This window comes from Cygnus atratus, chromosome 25 (genome assembly GCF_013377495.2).
Source record: "Cygnus atratus isolate AKBS03 ecotype Queensland, Australia chromosome 25, CAtr_DNAZoo_HiC_assembly, whole genome shotgun sequence".
In the NCBI taxonomy this organism is placed as follows: Eukaryota; Metazoa; Chordata; class Aves; order Anseriformes; family Anatidae; genus Cygnus; species Cygnus atratus.
The window spans coordinates 2,538,535-2,558,066 of NC_066386.1; the positions used below are offsets into that span (position 1 = coordinate 2,538,535).

The following is a 19,532-nucleotide window of genomic DNA, read 5'->3' on the forward strand; positions in this document are numbered from 1 at the left end:
AGGCAGGCTTTTTCTCTCTGCTAATGTCCATCTGACCTTTGTAGAATTTATAGATTTTTTAATAATAGTTTGAGAATGGTATTGTAGTCTTCCAAATCCAACTCCTCATGAAAAAATATCCCCCCAAACAAAACTCTGGGTCCCAAATGCTCATCCATGTTCCGAATTGTAATGCCATATGCAGGATGCCTTAGCTAGCACAGGAATAAGGCCACTAACACTAAGTCCTTTTAGATACCTCCTCAGGCCTGTTCTATTTTCAGATCGACTCACTGGCAGAGCCCAGAAAGTAATTTTAGAAGAAACCTCTGTGCTATACTAAGTGAGATTCCATTAGTCAGTCCCTCTGTGCTAAAACTATTAAACTAAACTAGCAAAACTAATTAAAAAAAATAGGAAAAAAAAAGTTCCACTACTAGCATCAGAGATTTAACTAGTTCTGGCCAAAAGACAGCTCGGTGAAAGTATTTAAATGATGATGATAAACATTGCAAATATCCTGTTGTTTTTTTTCTTGTTCAGCAGGAGGAAGAAGCGTCTGACCCAAGTTTGTCTTTCAACTCCAGGAGCATGTAGTGCTGTCACAGAGTGCTTTTCATCCTCAGAGCCTTCTATGGAGATTAATTCTCCCAGCACCAAGAGAGGTAAGCCAGATATACTCGCGTCTGGGAGAAAAGTGTGTCCAATGCTAACACAGGCTCAGGGTTGAAAAATGGAATTAGAATACAATGTGTCACGGCTGCTGGTCTTGACTCTGGATGCTGTTAATTCTAATTTAGAAAGAACTTTGCAAAATGTGTGCTTTCCAGCAGTGCCCCATTGCAACATCCTCTCATTTTGCAGTTCAGAGGAGCATGCTACATAAAACATGGTTGCTGCCAAGGGGGTAGGTGTAGTCCTAGCTGCAGGACCAAAGAAAGGGTGAGGAATGCACTCAGAAAATGTTGTTCTTGCTTTGAATTTTATTTCTAGGATACAAACTTCTCTCCTGAGCTTATGCAATGGCTGAGAGACTTAGCTCAGCATGAGGTACAAGGCGGATTTGTTTTTACACATATCATCATTTTAGAAGGCCTATTATGTATCTGAACTTTCTTCTTTGTTCCTTGCTATAAAACGACAATAGCTCTCACCCCCACTCTTCCCCACTTTTTAAGTTCTCTAACTCTTAAGTATAAAAACCCCAAGTTATTGCATTTTCTTGCATTGTGCTGGATTTGACACGGTAGCTATCTTTGTTCTATGACAGATGCATATTTTACAGAGACCCTAGTTAGCCTATTCTAAAGGCAGAGCTAGAAATGGTTTCATTACTGAGTCACCCATCAGTAACACACAATAGCACATACTGTCTCAGAGCTCAGGTTTTTAAATGAATTTGAAATGGTGTCTTCTTTATTTCAATCCATCAAATATTCCAAAATGTTTGTTAAATAAGCTTTGTTAGACTCAGATAAATGGGCCAGAGTATCACTAAAGTTACCACCAGAAGTAAAGAAAGGACATACCAATTAAAAGGGCATACTGAACATAAGAACAAATTCCTTTATTTTTTGATGTGGCAGTATTTCTTGATTTGTCAACATTTTATACAGTTCATTATAGACTTGTAGAACTGTACAAAAACATCACCACATAGTAAACAGACTCCACTTCAACAAACCATTTTGGTTTTACTCAGACAACTATTAGCCTTTTTGTAGTCTGTGCAATGGTAACAAAAGATCTAATGCCTAATATTGTCTTAGCTCTTTAATGGACTGGAATTTTTGAGTTCTAAGTAACAGCTCAAAGCCACAGTACATGCACACGAATCTCCTTTTTTTTTCTTGTAGCGTGGACAGGTATTATGAATATATGGTGTGAGATGAGACAGGAAAAAGATCTGTGCCCACAGTAAAAACATTAAAAGTGTGATTTATAAGACTACAGTATGGATGAATTATAATAGAATAGGTAAGGCCAGTATTCCTATTCCACAAACTAAGTAGTATGAAAGTAGTAACCAGGAATTTTGAAGCAGCAAATCATTTAATCCTGATACAATGGGAGAAAGCAAACAGGTATGTAATTAGCCAATGAAATTTACTACAGCTCATTATTACTGAGCCATCCTGCTTCAAAGCAAGCACTAAATACTGGCTGACTGTAGGAAGGTGAAAGGAAACAACACTATGTATGCAGAATGTTCTCCAGTTGCCCCTTTAAAGGCCACAAAAGGCAAAGGGCTTCTTGATTTGGCAGTTCCCGTCCTATGCAAGGAAACAGAAATAAGTCCTGTCTTCATCCAGAAGAAACACATCTGCAGTTTAATTTCAAGCAAGTTATATAGCTATATAGGTAGCAAAAAAAAACAACAAATCAACTAGAAGAAAAACAATGTATGTCCTTTGTGATTCGTTGTTTAGTGAAATGAATGCACAAAACTGGCTCTGGGCTTACATGGATTACTAATACAATAGTGTTTCTAGTTAAAATAGCGTTTAGATTTTAAAATCTAGATCTACATTAAAGCACAGAAAAGAAAGGAACACAAACATCTTAGGGTTTTGTCAGTTTAACCAACAATTCTGGGTTTGCAGTGGGAGATCCTCTGCATTAATAGTGCTACACTAACTGACAGGCACACACACCCCGAGTCAGGCATACTGTAAACAAAGCTTCCTCTCCCATCATTGCAATGACTCATTTCATCTCCACGTCAAACAGCATCAAGACATGATTTATTTTAATAAAAGGAAATGTTTCCTTTTCCACGTGGTACTTAACAATGTTCATTTCTACTTAATGGAACCATGCAAACAATCCAACGAGTCAGTGTACCAACAAACTGTAAGCACATCTGTGCTGCAATACTGGAAGAACTCTATATATGTGATCGTTCCATTCTGCATTAATAAACAGCAACAGCAAAGGAGGGAGAGAGACTGTAGTTCAGTACAAACCTCAGGAGCCCTTCTATTCTGATACTGAGGACTTTTTCACACACCCAGTGCAAGCACTCCTAAATACAGACATTATTTCTTCCTTGCTGAAGTCTGATCCTCGACATTTACCCAACATTTTTTTCTAGTATGAGTTTAAAACAAAGATAAAAAAGCATTTATCAGACTTTCATGTCAATCACAACAGCAAGAGGTACAAATAGTCTTGGAAATCCAGTGTGCATCAAGATCAGGCGCTAAATGGCTTTACTACCACACACTGTGTATTGCATATATCCACACTAAACACAACACTGCATACTTCATTTCACAAGAGAGTGCACCTGTGCATTTGCATATATGCTTCCGTTCCTTGAAGCTCCTACACTCAAACTTTAGGCACCTGTGTGCATGAAGAAGCTTTAGAAAACACAGTACTTCAATTAAGAGTGAGAGATGTGTTGGGGCTCTCAGAAAATGGTGCTCTGGTGGGAGAAAACACAAAGCTTAATGAGACAATGCAATGTCAATGCAAAGCACGTGTTATACAGTCTGCAAGGGGGCTCTGAAATACTTGCAAAAACAGCTGTTATCACTAGAGTTGCCCCTCTAAATACACCTCTTTATTGCAACAGCTCCAAGAAGTGACACCACTTGGTGCCATCTTGAAAGACAGACCTACAGTTTGAGAAAGATACTTTCACTAGGTAAGAGCACGCTTTCTGTCTCCCTCACATTCTGTGGCTTAGCTTGCGGGTGGGGAATCTAAAGCACTTAACACATCCTCTGCCGACTTGAGAAACTTTGAAAAATACTACAGTGCTCTGTTTTAGGGCTTCAGTTTGCCCTCCTTCACTAATTGCTCATTTAGCTGGCAAAGCTGCCTTAGAAAGCCATCATTAGGGCCAATCTCTCGCTTCTGCCGGACAGTGATCAAAGCAGACTTGACATCCATGTTCTGGCGAAGCATGAGGTAGGCGATGACCAGGGTAGGAGAACGGCTGTAGCCCTCACGGCAATGCACAAACACTTGTCCTGCAGGGAAGACAGGTCACAAGGTGGGTTATAATGGAATATGTGATTGAAAGGCAACATGAAATAGCTAGGATATAAAGCGTAATAATTAGTCCTTCGGTAGCTTGAGGACTCTAAATTCAGAATGCTGCCAAAGCTATGTAAAACTTGGAAGAAAGGTGCTATCGTTGTTAGTTGCTACCGTCTGTCATCACGAATAATGCAGAAAAACCTAGTTCTACATCGCTCTACTAAAATGTATTTGCTACCATATTACAAAGGCCAACCTGTGCCTGTCCATTTTTCTCTTACCTTTGTATTTGAGAACAAATCCTGCCCCTAAAGATGACCAGTACCAAAGAGCATAAATAAATAATGCACAGTTTAAAATATGCTGAAGACAGCAACATGCTGTTTGTCATACACTGTACCTCTTCAAAGATATCCAGCCTTTATGGTGCACTGCTGGCAATTCTTATGCTAACCCCATGTTGGATCCTACCTCGCTACTTCTCTGGCCGTTTGTGAAGTCACACTAACACTCAAGTAAATGAAACCACTGATTATGCAGCAACAAGAACCAGAAGTATCTAATCGCACCAGTGCCAGCACCAATAAAATGCTTCCAGCTAACTGACTAGGGAAATCATTCCTCATATTTATTGGGGAAATGCTGTAGGTTGGTGTCCAACAATAATTAAGCAAGCCGCTAATCCCCTTGAGAAATTTAACTCATTTTTATTGCTTCTCAGCTGTGTCCTCTTTGACCTGCTTTTCCAGACATAAAATACAGTCCCAGGCTATTCTCCAGGGCAAATTCTTTCCCGAGACAAGAGAACAGATGAACCGTACGTACACTTTTTCATGATGACCACAACTTGCTCTGAACTACACTAGCAGAAAGCCTGTTACCACATTTGCTTTGAGCTGTAGAGGCTTTGCAGCTCAAGGCAAACCTCTAATCAGAAGCAAGTCAAACAGCTAAAACAATTTATTCTTTATATTTCCTGAGGGCCTGTAGCCATGAATTAGCTAGATTTAGAGATCCTTAAGCATGTCTGTAGAAGAGAATTGACCTCCTCTATACAAAAGGGCTTGTAACCTTCCTCTGGGAAAGGCAGTGAGTCTTAGGGGCTGCCTTTAGTACAGCAGACCTGCCTTCATTTAGCTACCTTCCTGAACTTCACGCAGCTACACTGCTAAAACAAAACTGCAGGAGACAATACCACTGCATCCCTTGTCACTTCACTGTCCTTACTCTACACTTCACTGTCAAACAAGACTATCTAATTTCAGTAGTGAGTTAATCTTAAAACTGGCTCCAACATCACCTAGCCACAAAGTTCCTGTTCGTTTACCGCGGTAAGAAAACAGTGGCAGGCACTGCAGACAATATTAAGGCTAAAAGAATCACCAAGTAGAACTGGTACTGTAAATTCAGATCCATTCTGCAACTGTTCAGAGGACTGCGATGTGTTTTTAGTGTAACTCGGTGGGGACAGTCATGGCACAGCTTGCACTGTTAAAACTCTTCCTGCTGCAACCTGTATCACTTGGTCAAAAAGCTAATTGCAAGAGCTGTATGTTAATTTTCAGAATTTTTATACGTTACCAAACTGGAGATAAAACTTCTCTCAATCTGTCCAAAGCATATCACAGCTCTAACTCCCCTTCTGCCCACTTCAGAGAAATAACGCCTAGAATTGTGTCATTCCTCCTCTTTCACATTCACTCATGAAGCAAGAAAGAAATCAAGCATATGTAGAAATAAGTGGTATGCTGAAATAGTCAGACACAAAGCACTGGCCCACTGCACTATGTCCTCAGATTTCTGTTCTGAGGAAACTCTAGAAAAGTGTGGCAATCAACACCACCACAAATATCATCTGCAACCTTCCTGGAATCCTAGGGAATAACGAGGTAATTGTCACACAAAATAATAAAATAAAAAATTATAAGGCTAGAGTCTCCATCCTTACTGTACATTTGGAAAGAAAGCACCTAAGAGGTTTTTGTGAGTACTATACAGCAATGCAGTACCTGTATCATTTTGTCTCTAACTTCTAGTGTCCTTAAACAGCGTTTAGATCCTGCATTTATTTTCTGGATTTTTCATATGATTTACAATGTCTAAGGAAAAACAAGAACATGTCTTCCTAGACAGGCGCTATTTTAGGATGCAGTTGCTGTTTCACTTTGCAAAGTCACCCCTACAATGACAGACTTCCACTTAACATATACTGGATGTCCACAAGTACAGACAGAAGATTGTTTTATTGTGTACTCAGGTGTCTTTGATCCCAAGTCTTGATCTGAATTACTGACTTGCCTGTTCAGCTGAAAATCTGAGCAATGAACCATTTTAAACAGTGAAATAAATGACTAACACATATGCAGTGCACAGAAAACACGGCAGAAAGACATTTCAGTTTGCCTTACCATCCTTCTGGGAAAGTGCTTTCTCAATAAAATCAGCTGCCTCCTCAAAATAGCGACTGAGGTTAAATTCTTGTGTATCGTTAGCTTTAATGCCATGGTATCTGATGCCTGTGCCTTCATAGAATTCTGCATTAGTGTTCACATGCATGAACGACTTCCCCTCTGCTGCATTCAGAACATGGGTTATCCCCAGGCGCTGCAGCCTCGTAATGTTCTTGGCTATGAACCTGTACGATAAAAAGTGTCAAGAAAACGATTAGAACTTGGTGAATCGTCTCAGTATTTATGATGTCCCCAGAAGCTACTGCCAACCAAAAGCTTTTATTTTTCTGTTGATAGATGCTAAATACACAGTGCTCAAATTAGCTGCATATTCTACATTCACAGAAATATTTAGAGCCCCGGTCACTAATTGTATGAGAGAAGGCTGCTTTCTTGGCTGATAACTGAGCAGAGAACACCTGAAACGTAATCTCTTAAATCCTACTAGAGCATAAAGTTATTACTCTTTCTGAACATAAAATTCTGACCAAATTAAGAAAATACAGGTGGTAAGAGAAAGCCCAGGATAGTCACTCCTAAGATTAACCACTATCTACATACGCTAATTTAAGAACCAGTTATAAAAAGCCTCTGCTGCCTACAACCACTGCTGCAAGGGTCAGGTAAGCAGTACTTGCTACTCTAGCGGATGGTCTGAACATCCATTTTATCTGAACTTTGGTTTATAGAAAAAATAATACATAAAGGAAGATCTATTTGATCACAGCGTGTGGTTGCCTAGTAAAATGCGAGCCCACTGGTCAACAGCAGCAGAAAGTGACAGGTTTTATTTGATAGAGAACTCAGTTCCTGCACACTCTGTGAAAAGATGTAGCCTAACAGACATAAACGTGTTTCTTTGTGTGTGTTTTTTGTTGTTGTTGTTGTTTGTTTGTTTTCTTTTTAAGGCAGCTTTCATTGTGTGTGTTACTGGATGTGGAAATAGAAATCTTAGAAAAACCTCCCCAAGGCTCAATTCGTAAGCTGCAAATTCAAGGAGTCTTAATATTAAGCTCAGCTAAGCATTTGCGCGTTATGTTTTTGGACAAGTTTCTAAGGGACAGCAATGCACCTCAGGGTTTTGGCTGGACACCTAGCAATTTTTTTAAAAATTAATATAACGCCCAAATGAGTTAGTCTGCGTTTATATGAATCTCTGAGTCTCGTGTGTTTGCTCACAATCTTCACGTAATTCAAGGCTATATGAACATCTAGAGCGTTCCTTTTCTCCTAATGACTCTTCACCCCTTAAATTATAATGTAAGCACATGAATCCTTATGCATGAGTGAAGCTCCTACGTTTTCGGCTCTCTGTGCCAAACAACTATGGCAATGGGCCAAATATCTGCAAAGAACTTCATTACCCAAACAAATGTTGACAGATTTTTCCATCTGGCAGGACATCATCTGTGCCAGGGGACAAGTACCAGTGCCAGGGGAATTCTGCTTGCAACACAAAAGTAAATCCTACAGGGCAAGGCCAAAACAAAAAGCATTAATTCAGTTGCGAGTTCCTATGTTTTGTCTGGTCTAAGTAGCAGGAGGTAGATCGGTACGTATCTGCAGTAGGAGCTTGTGTCCAACGACATGGCTGAGTCTGGCAACACAGTTCTGGCTCACCTGGAGGCAACTACATTCTCAGTGAATGATTTTTTCTGATTTATAGCTGATTTCCTTATACAGCTGTTGGTGAAAAACAGAATATTTGTGTACCATTTCTTTTTCTCCTTCCCAACAGTCGGATCTCTCCCTGACATTTCAGTCCAGCTGCATGGTGTTCAGCGTTGAAATGCTAGCTCCTACAGGTAGTGGAGAGAAGCTAACATCAGCCTCTTCTGTTTCCCCAGGAGAATTCATGGGACCTTGTCTGTTCTCAATACAGAAGTTCCCTGTTCCTCACCCTGTACCAGAATTAATAAGTGTTTCTTTGAACAGAGATGAACAATTTTACCAACCAACCACAAAACACAGTTCTTAGGAAACCGTGCATCTGGAATTAAGGGTAAGCGATGCTGTAATGGATTGCCATATGGCATTGCCCATGCACCTGGTCACCTAAGCAAATAAACCAAGCAAATGAACCTAAATATAAATAACAAATAGCAAATAACCTAAGCAAATAAACCAAGTCCTTAATATGGAATAAAAAACCATCTGATAACACGTTTTAATTTCTACTGTTATGTTCATGCGAAATTGCTTCCTCACCACTTCTTCCCTTAGAGTCACTCAATTTAATGTTAATTTTGGGAGAATGTCTTTCATACTCCTTACGGCACGCCCGTTAAGAACAAGTAATTGCTTCGTGTGTTAACCACACACACTCAAGCAGCCAGAAAACTCAGATGTGTCATCTGCCAACCTGATAAAGATGCGGGCCGTCCAGCTGTCCCAGTCATTGATTAAGATGTTACACTCAAAGACATCTTGACTTTTGCAGTAATAGGAAATGATTTGTACTTCTGACATATTCTGAATTGTCTTGCAGTGTTGTTGCTTGGAAAATATGTAATTGTGCTAATGTCACCAATATAACAATTCTTGTTTTACTGATAGTACATTTTGACTCATCTTCAGAAACCTTGTCTAATCTCTTTGAAAGGTTGGAACTGTCTACTGTGAGATGCAAAAGCATTATTTTCAAAGTATTTTATCATTTTATCTCTGTTTCATTAATTATAACTTTGATGTATTGCACAGAAGATGCAGTACCTGACAGATAAATTGGTATCTGACACTATGACCCAATTTAATCTCATCCTCTTTAATGTCTCAGTACTGTCAATTTTACCCAAAGATGAGTCACTCATAAGGAGAGATAGCAGCACCTCTATGCAAAAATATTTTAAATGGCTTTGAACAGAAGTTTCTGAATCTCACTCAGACGTTTTACCTTCTTCCTAAGAATTCCTGCACAAAGCCTGTTCAAATTTTATGGCTTTTATGCCAGGTATTGGGACTCCAATCTCCCCACATTCAAACTCTCTACAGATGTGGCTAGTCTGTAAATTCAGATTGTTATAAAATCTCTGCCATCTGTAGTCATAAATGTGGCCTTACATTGCAAAAGTGTTTGATCCATCCAAGTCAAAGCAGAGATCTGAATGTCAGAGCTAATGACCGCATTACTTTGTTCTGCTGGACTGCTCTCCCCGACTTCCCTGTAGCACAACGCAAAGTGCTTCCAACAGCTCCTCGGAGATTCGCTAAGAAGATTTGTGCAACAAAGGCCAAACCCGAGATATGAGGCGAGTGCCAGTCTGATGCATACTGCACCGAGGCGGCTGAAAATACGAGCTGTACCTCAAGCTCTGTGGAAGGAACAAGACAGACTAATGATCTGCAAATACAGGGCCCAAAGAAAGCTGAGGCTTTTTTCTTGCGCACAGCAGTAAAAGCCTTCTCGATGCCTTGCACACTGTTGGACCCACATATGCACAAAGGCTGACAGGCCGCGTGCACCGTTGGTTTACTCCCCCAGCAGTTCATAGATGAATGAGCCAGGTCATAAAACCAGCTCTCCCGTTAGCCTTAACACAAGGAGAGTACAGCAGAGGGACACGGAGCTGGGACTGGCACAAGAACAGACCTGCACAGCTTGATTTTTTTCAGAATGACAACTACTATAGCACAACCCCGTTCGGCAGATAAAACCCTCTTAAGAGCTGGTCTTATTTCCCGTCTGGGGCTATCAAATTCAGCCTGCAGCGACCGAATCGCAATACACAGTCACGCATTCAGTTACAGCACTGCATTATCTTAGCTCTTTGTGGATGCTTCACATATATTATTGCTTACTAAGCCTCGATAGATGAAGTAGGTTGTTTGTTCCCATTGTGAAATGTTTTCTGTTATTTCTTACCTCTAGCTGTCCTCCCCAGTTCTTCAGCATCCTTTTAAAAACCCTGACAGTAGAACTGGACATCGTCTGTCAGTCCACCCAGCAGTTACACTGCTATTTTGCTACAAATTGCACTAGTGCTCAGGATGACTTTGACTGTCAATTATTACATAAAAAGTCCTTCTCTGAGCTAAGGATTTCCAACAGCCATTTTCCATCTTGTAACTTACATATGCATCCTCTATTATTATGCAATCTTGAATCTGAATATATTAAAATCCGTAGTGTATAATTAAAATAATTTACTGAACAGTGAAAACTAGCTCGTAGTTGCTTGCTATCCTCAAAATTATTTTTAATTATTTAATGCACAAACCACCTATTTTCAGACCCTGTAGGCAAAGGCTTTATATCTTCAGATGACTGCTAAAAATACGAAGGAGAAGGTGGCTGTCAGCAGATAATGATTTGGGTCCTATCTCTAGATGAGCGTGTCCCGCATCAACTGGGTGTGACCTAGGCCAAGTCTGGTTTGTCTTGGGAGAATGTTAATGAAAACTGATGGGTTTGACTTACGTTTCTGTAGGAGTTAGAAGCTAGTTAGTAAGACCAAGAATCTACTGATCTACACACACATCAAGAGGACAAAGACAGACAGAGGGTCAGCAGGAGATGATGGGAATGAACAAATAACTGAAATAATCTTGGTGCAAAAAATAAACATCACATGGCTGAGGAAAGAGCTGTTGGTGAACCCTGAACAAGCTTTCCCATTTTTAAGGGCTTTTATCCTAGCCACATCTGTAAGCCTCTGGCTCACATCTATTGCTATTTAATTGAGGTTAGTTAGGTCTCTGAGCACAGAAACATTCATTTGACCAATCACTGCCTGGGGAGGGGAGGCGACTCCTATTAAACCCCTGCTTTATGTCATTTTGCACATGGTTAAACTGCGACCTAACATGCCCATGGCTCCTTTGCTCCTTCTTCTCGTTCCACCTTATTCCTTTGACTCAGGGTCATTGCACTGGCGTTGGACACGGCTCCGGGAGATGCTCCTGCACATCCACCTCGGGCATCCCGGCTCTCCTCCCTTTTCCGTGCGGGTTAGCGGCGCTGACCACAGCGTATGAGCAACATTAGGAAACACCGGGAGGAAATAAAAGCCCGGCGCCAGCATGTTTCGCTCTTAAAACACAAGTGTGACGTTGTAACCTTGCTTCGGCTCTCTGGCAGCTCAGATTTGGGCACTCGACAGGCCGCCAAACACCTCAGAGGGTGCCACTTAGGGGACACAACTTCGCCAGGCTCCAGCAGCAGCAGCCCCCAGCCGGACCTCGCACCCTTGGCCTCCCTGCAGGCCCGGCAGGCCCCAGCACCCCACCCCAAGCCCCAGCACCCCCACCCCGGCTCCGGCCTCCTCGCAGCCCCTCGCAACCCCCCGCGGCCCCGCGCCTCGCCTCGGGCCCGGCCTCGCCCCTCGCGGGCCTCCCTCCTTCGGCCTCGGCCTCGGCCCCGGCCCCGGCCCGCCGCACTCACGCGTTCCCCACGTGGATGCGCGGCACCACCTCGTTGCTGTGCGCGCTGGGCAGGCTGTAGCAGCCGCTGCCGTTAGCCAGGAGGTCGTTGAGCTCCTCCACCGAGATCCCGTAATCGGACATGGCCGGCTCCCGGCCTCTATCCGCCGCGCCCCCCCCTCCACCTTCTCCAACTCCCCCCCCCCCCCCCCTCCTCCTCCAAGCACCGCCGGGCCTTGGAGCGCAGCGCAGCTCGGCCGGGCCCCGGGCCCGCTCCGCCCCGCCTGGCAGCGGCCGCCGCCCGGTAGGCGGAGCGCCCCCTCCCCGTCAGCTGGTTCCGCCGGCGGGGTCGGGGAGCCGAGGAGCGGGCACCGGGCATTTCGCTCCGACCCCCCCTCCCCCGGCGGGCGGGAGATGGAGGCCTCGGGCCTCACCCTGAAGCTGCTCCTGGTCGGGGACAGCGCCGTGGGGAAGTCCAGGTGAGGCCTGGGGGGGTGGTCGGGGAGGGTGCCCCCCCCTCTCCCCCTCCGGCACCGGGCTGACTTCTGGCTTGTTTGCTTGCCCCGCAGCCTCCTGCTGAGGTTCACCGATGGCTCGTTTGAGCCGTGCCTGAAGCCCACCATCGGTGAGGCCGGGGGCTGTGGGGGGCTGTGAGGGGGTGGTGGGGTGGCTATGGGGGGAACTGGGGGGCTCTGTGAGGCGATGGCGGGGGGCTGTGAGGGGGGTGGGAGGTCAGGAGGGGAACAGGGGGCTCTGTGAGGGGAGTGGGGTCTCTTTGAGGGGATGGTGGGGGGCTATGAGGGGAACAGGGGGTCTGTGAGGGGAGCGGGGGCCTGTGAGGGGATGGTGGGGGGCTATGGGGTGGAACACAGGGCTCTGTGAGGGGAGTGGGGGGCTCTGTGAGGGATGGCAGGGGGCTGTGACGGGAACGGGGGGCAGTGAGGGAAGACGGGGGCTGGCTGTGGTGCTGCCATCCCTCCGGTTCCTTCTGACAGGTCTTCCCTTCTTTTCACGTCGCAGGTGTTGATTTCAAAGTGAAGAAAATGGTGGTAGATGGCCACGCAGTGCAGCTTGCAATATGGGTAGGTTCTGTTCCGGATGGATGTGGGAACTTCTTTTTTCCACCCTCTTTGCTAATATCAGCATGCCAAGGTTGTGCACATGTAGTGCCAATGTACATGGGGTGTAAAAGTCAGTCTTGAAAAGGTCAGCTCTTGACTCACGGCATTGCTCTGAAGTGCACCTTTTTCCTGTTTTCTTAGTCTCTTCTCAGTATTTTTACACACACATTTATACGTACGCCACGTTTGTCAGACTGAACACAGGAATTGGGGGCGAGGTTCTTACAAAACACAGATAAACGCTTCGTTGCTCTGGTCTGGAGATTTCCTTCAGTTCCAGTAGAGATCGAGTGCTCATTCCTGCACTTACACCTCTGTGTTTCGGTAATTCTCTGTTAGACTTTTGAAGACGTGGCCTTGCAAGAAAGGCAGGTATTGCGTGCCTGTATGACCCAAGACAGACAACACTCATGTCAAGTAAATTGCAGAGAAGTGATGTTCTGGGGGATAATTTGCATGATTTCCTGTAGGGGCTGTGCAGCGAACTCTCTGTGTAGTATATCAGAAACACTCCAGACACTTTATTTTGGTTAAAATGATGGAAACAAAAGTATACTTAATTATGAACTATGGAAAGGTTGGTCTGGATTTATTGGGAGACTTCAGCGTTTGCCCTGAACTGTATTTCCAGAATGTGACAAGTGGGAAATCAGATTGCAGCTATATGTTCAGGCATCTTTATAATATTGTTATAGCTCCGTGTGTACTCTCCTAAATGGAGTGAAAGAGCCCTAGAAAGGGGAGACTTTATGTGTGTGGTCATAGCTATTTCAGAAAGAACACACTATTCAGGATTAAGTAATTGGGACTTTTGAAAGGACGGCAACATGTCTTGGGCTGGTATTCACGAAACTAAGTAAGTATCAAAATGGGCATTATTTCTTTGTTTTCATTCACACTCTGTACAGAATGTAGAGCAAGAGTGTTGAAGTCACGGTTGGTCTAGCCAGTGACCGTACGTGTTGTTTGTATTCTCAACATGTGTGCAAAGCAGAAGCTTTGTTGAGAGTAACCAAGAAATGTTTGGCCTAATAATTACCCAGGGGTGTGCCTCCTTGCTGGGCAATGAAAAGCAGGGCCAGAACCTGCACAAGTTGTATAGCTGGAAAAGGCACTTTGCAGCAGTCTGTAACAGCATCAGGAGAAACTGGTAATTAGGGGGAAAAAGCAGGGCAGTTGTGTGTGTTAAATAAAAACCCCAATGCGTGTACAGAGCATCAAGGCTTTTACTTTGTTATCCACGTGTTCATGGATACCTTGGAATATTCTTAGTAAGGATACCTGATCTAAGTCAATATATTGCAGGTTCTAGTCTCACTTTTTTTTTTTTAATACAGCAAAGTAGAAATAAATGATAACACAGCTGTTAGTCTGTCTATTGTAATCTGTACATATTCTTCTCTGTAAAATAATAATAATAAATTGTGTAACTTCTTTGCCTCCTTGTTTGTTCTGGGGGGGGGGGGGTCTGAATTTCACATTGCACGTAGGAACTATTTGCAAGATTCATGAGAGTGTGACATAATGCAGTAATAATTTAATAAAACTACTTATTTTAAGTTTCTTGCCTGCTTACAGTCTCAGTAAATTTGGAATAGTTCTAACTGAATTTTCCTTTCCTGTTTGGAAGGAACAAAAGGTGCATTACTTTTCGGGGGAACCACCATTTCTCCTTTCTCGACTTGAAAACCAGTTACTCCCCACCTTGTTCACTTCAGCTGACTGCTAGTTGACTAAACCAAGCTGCTTGGCTTGCAGGAATAATCTTTATTTATTTAAGTCCCATTTACTTAGTTGTTGTCTCACTTGTGGTACAAGTGTCTGTGCTTCTCACTTTAACCTTCAATCCAGTCCTCTCCAGGCTTTTCTACCCCTTACCATTTTCTGTTGCTACTGCCGAAGTTTTCTGACTGCTTCCCTCATTCTGTTACGGTTTTGTTTGTCCTTGCTGGTCAGAAAAATGTTATTTTGTGTAATTTAAGTTACCTTTTTTGTTCTAAATGTATTTTTTTTTGTATATGTGTTTGTTTGTTTGTTTTTTCCTCTAGGACACAGCAGGACAAGAGCGCTTTAGAACACTGGCTCCCAGTTATTACCGAGGAGCTCAAGGGGTTGTTTTAGGTACGAAGCATATGAATGAGAAACATGATCACAGAAGCACGGTCTTACTATCTAAATGTACATGTTGTTCCTCTGATTCTCTCAGTGTTCTTTACAGCATTTCTGAACCGTTAGTTCAAACACTGAATATGCAGAACTACTGGCAGGAAATAATGATTCTTTAAAATATTTTAAATTAAAAATACGGCAGTGTCACTCTGCAAGGGATGAATTATCAGCTTTGTAATAACTATTCTGATGAATTTCTGGTTATAAAGCAAATTGTTTTTTTATGTTTTGTTTTCTCTAATGTCTTATTTTTTAATTTTTATTTGTTAGAAACTGTGATTAGAATATGTGATTACTATAAAACATGAGGTTTACAGCTCAAGTTATAGATGGCTACTGCCTTTCTGTGTAATTACCAATTTAGAAAAAGAGGGCAGTGTTATTCTCAGGGATTGTGATGGCTGAACACCTTGCTGTACAAAATACTCTTTCTGGACATGATGCAGCTTTTTTAACTTTAGTGATTAAACGAATGCAGTTATGAAGTGACCAAAAGTCACTTCTTACTAACACCCAGAATGGTGTTAATTAACAGCAGTGCATACATGTAATTATATTTTAAATGAGGTGAGAAAATACCTATTATTTTAAAATATTCTGTGTGGCCCAATTCAGAACTAGCAACAGGTAAAAGACTTCAGCTGTGAAGCCTGATTTCCAGTCACAGATGTGTTGCAGAGATGCTTATGTTCTGTAATCCCTAGAGACTTTGGGCGAGAACAGCCAATGTGTTCCAGCTCTGGAAAGACCATATGGCTGCATCTTTCTCCAGTTCCCTAACACTACTTATTCTTTGGGGCAATATGAGATAGTAGGGACTAAGTTCTGCCATGATGAAGTAAACGTTGATCAAGGTTCTACATCTGTTAAGCTCCTTTTCCTCTGTTACCAGTGTATGATGTTACGAGAAAAGACACTTTCACAGGACTAGAGAGCTGGCTGAATGAGCTGGAAACGTATACCAACAAAAGCAACACTGTGAAGATGTTAGTTGGCAATAAAACTGATAAGGTCAGTTTAGAAATGCATCGTCTTACGCTCTTCCACTGATTACTCAGTCATTATAGAGTATAAATGGGAGATAAGCTCTGAAACTAACAGATCTCTTGAGTGAGGAGGTGATATGCTCTCTAACTGAGGAACCTAGGCTAGGCAGGCTCCATTTACTACCTCATTTGGGAAGCAGATCTTGTTAGCTTCCTGGAAATGCTACTGGAGAGATGCAATTAATGAGGGTGATTCTATTAAGGGAAGTCACTGCATATATCTGGGTGGTTTTGACATATCTTAGATGCTTGCTGCTTAGTGAAACGTATTTCGCTGTTGCTTTACTACAAGAGGTTTCTAGTGTAGCTATCCTGAACTACGTAACTGGTATTTTTATCTGACTGCATGTCTGTATCGAGTAGTTAATGCTGCTAGTGTCTTGAGATTTTGGTGGCATTATCTTCCTTTGCCATCTTTTTCAGTTATCTCTGGTAAGCTTTTTCAGCTATTTGACAGTTAAAGCTTCCTTTCTGGCATGTACCTTGCTCCCTGCTGATTCAGAAGATAACAATACATCTATTTCCTGCTGATTTAATGTTGCTGCCCTTCAGTTTGACCCTCCTTCACTGGCTCTGCCTAATAGCCGTAGTTCTTTGCAGCTTTTAAGCTGACTGTAGAACAGGAAAATACAGACGATGATTGCTACATGGCTTTATAGACTTTCTCTTTCTTTTCAGCAAAACTTCAGTTCTGCAGTGGTGCTTTTCCAGGGAGTTCCTAAAACTGGCAAATGTAGCTTATTTTAGTCATGTTCTTCATTCGTCTCTGCAGCCTGATCGTGAAGTAGAGAGAAGAGAGGGACTCCAGTTTGCTAGAAAACGCTCGCTGCTTTTTATAGGTAAGTAACTGTGCCAAAAACTTGTACGTTCATGTATTTATTTCGGCATCAATAAGTATAAATAAACTGATTTCAGGTCGTCTTTTTGTTTTGGAAGTGAATTAATTTGGGTTCCTGTTGTGGCATCAGTTCCATATGCATGGCTGTAGGTTTTGTTTTTTTCAGAGATGCTCTGCACTGACTGTAATTGAAAATACTTTTTGCTGAAAGTGAGATTTCCTTCATATACTGTGTAGGCATGAGTTCTATATTCTCTTGAATCTTTTTTTTTTTTTTTAACTCAGAGTCTTAGGGACTGGAATCTCTCTCCTAACTAATTCCAGCAGGGACCACAGATAATTTGTTTCATTTCCAAGTTTGTTGCAGGGACATAAAAGACAGACATAGTATTATAATATTAATAATATAATATTGCTTAGACTGACAATAAAATGGATGATGTGGAAAATAAAAAGATAGGGAACAAATTGTGTAAAATAGGCACCTTTAGGTGAAACTTCTTGAAAAGATTTGGAGAAGGAACTACAGCAAATACATGGAAAAAAAAATGCTATTCCTTCTGCTTTCTTTGTTTCCCAACTTTAGTTCTGGAATAATCATCTTGTAGATATGGTATTGCAACCTAAGAACAATTCCTGTTTTCTAGGAGAGAACGGGAAACAGTGGAAGTTTTCTGGGTGGAAAAATTAGATGCTTCAGAGAGATCGGATGCATTTCTGTTTGTCATTATCAATGTAGGTGTGCCATTAAGGGAGAAAGGAGATGAGGTTTACTAGATGAAAAAGTTACAGTATCTTCTCTCTGGTCCTAAAAGAACTTTTTACAAAAAAAAGAGTACTCTCTGCAAATAAGATAAAATATTATTTTGTGTTCTTTTTTCCCCTCTCTTTTCCTTTCCCCCAGAGACAAGTGCCAAAACAGAGGATGGAGTGCAACATGCCTTTGAGGAACTAGTCATAAAGATCCTGCAGACGCCAGGTCTTTGGGATAAAAGCACAAAGAAGCAGGGATTCCAGCTAATGGAATCTTCGCAGCAGGAGAAAAGCTTATGTAGTGCATACTGTCCACTTTCTTAAATCTACAGGTGCCTTCTGTCCAAGCTGAGTAGACTTCTGAAAAATAGACTAAGAAATTTCAGGCACTGATCAGTGCCTTGTTTGACTTGCCACCAATTGTGTAGATCTGAAAACCAAGCTAATTAGCAAAATACTCTTTTATTCCATAACAATTTACTTCTCAGTTATGTGCCTCTGATATCTCCAGATACCAGTATTATGCTCTTTTGATAACTCAGATTTTTCACTAGTAAATCATAGTGCTTCTTATATTATGCTTTCGCAGTACAGCATCCAACATGTTCCTTTCCTGAAATTCCTGCTTTAAAATAGTATTCCATTTTGGAATATTAGTGAAAAGCTTATCTTGCCCAGAATGACAATGGAGTTTCTCAGGCAGCCAGCTTCACTTTAATGTAGTTACCAGCCAGGAGTCAACCTGAGCAGTGACATTGCTTTTCTATTTCGCATGGTTTTAAGCACTGGAAATTGCTACATGTCCCCAGATAACAAGCTGAGTTGCTACTAAACTTTAGGGTTATAGTATTCACTATAATATTCAGTAACATTCTGTAGGAAGAAAATGCTTCCTCTGTGGTACACTGTAGGTTATACCTTGCTGCTCTTAAATACTTGCGTTTCAGAGTCATCGTTTTGGGCCAGCTTACGGTGTGGGTCCTTCCTTTAGTTTTCTGCAAACCCACGTTTCTGCCCTCATTCAGCAACTGCAGGGCTAAAACTATGTTTAATATAAAATGTGCTGGTGATAGATGATTGTCCACTAGCAAGAGTCTGTTGCTACCAGATAGCTGCGTCTTCTTACCTTCCCTCCACCCCCACTGGACTCGCTGCCTTGTCTTGAAAACAAGCCTTGAGTCATGGAAGATGCTAAGCTAGATTCTGTCTGCTCTTGGTAGCAATGCCTCTAGGAGACTTTTGGTTGGGTGCTTACAACACTGTAAAAGTAACCAAAAATGTAGGGACGACATTAAAAGCATTTAAAATGTAAGCTGCTTGTAAACAAGTGACAAATCCAAAGACACTCTTATTACAGGACACTCAAATTGGAACAGAAGAGGTTAGCCTTTCTTAGGATGGGTATCTTGATTCATTGCTATCTAGTTAAGGTATATTATTAGTAAGAGTGTTTTCCTGAGTAACACCAGTGATTTTGTCATGAGTGCTGCTGTACCACTGTTGAAGACGAGGCGTATAAACTTTAGCTTTGCTTTGGAACTATTCTAGCTTGTTCTCTATACAGTGCTCTTTGGAGCTGTTTTCATCTGTGAAAAGTATGTGAGTGTAATTCTCACTAGAGTAAGTGAATAAAATGCCTGTCTTGGGTTTTTACATCTGTTTCCGTTTGTTTTGCAATGGATGTAAGTCTGTTTGTCTTGCACTGGATGTACATGGCTGCATGGCTGGAATATGAATTCTGTGTATTTCTCTCTGCTGAAACCAGTGTGAGGAGGAGGATGTCAGATTTTGTAGTGGCTTTTAATGTCTTTAGCAATGGAAACACGTC

At 42.1% G+C, this 19,532-nt stretch overlaps 2 protein-coding genes across 2 annotated transcripts; one reads left to right on the forward strand and one right to left on the reverse strand.

Annotated features, from left to right (window-relative positions):
- Positions 1-1,531: 1,531 nt before the first annotated feature.
- DUSP3 (dual specificity phosphatase 3) lies at positions 1,532-12,057 on the reverse strand. Its single transcript, XM_035568440.2, has 3 exons — positions 11,800-12,057; positions 6,378-6,604; positions 1,532-3,959 (listed from the first exon to the last, which is right to left on the reverse strand). Exons 1-3 carry the CDS (start codon positions 11,919-11,921, stop codon positions 3,754-3,756), a joined length of 555 nt encoding a protein of 184 aa, XP_035424333.1. The 5' UTR covers positions 11,922-12,057; the 3' UTR covers positions 1,532-3,753.
- LOC118259128 (ras-related protein Rab-18-B-like) lies at positions 12,012-19,357 on the forward strand. The gene is made up of 7 exons (XM_035568439.2): positions 12,012-12,256; positions 12,347-12,402; positions 12,798-12,859; positions 14,947-15,019; positions 15,960-16,078; positions 16,886-16,952; positions 17,856-19,357. Exons 1-7 carry the CDS (start codon positions 12,192-12,194, stop codon positions 18,026-18,028), a joined length of 615 nt encoding a protein of 204 aa, XP_035424332.1. The 5' UTR covers positions 12,012-12,191; the 3' UTR covers positions 18,029-19,357.
- Positions 19,358-19,532: the final 175 nt, after the last annotated feature.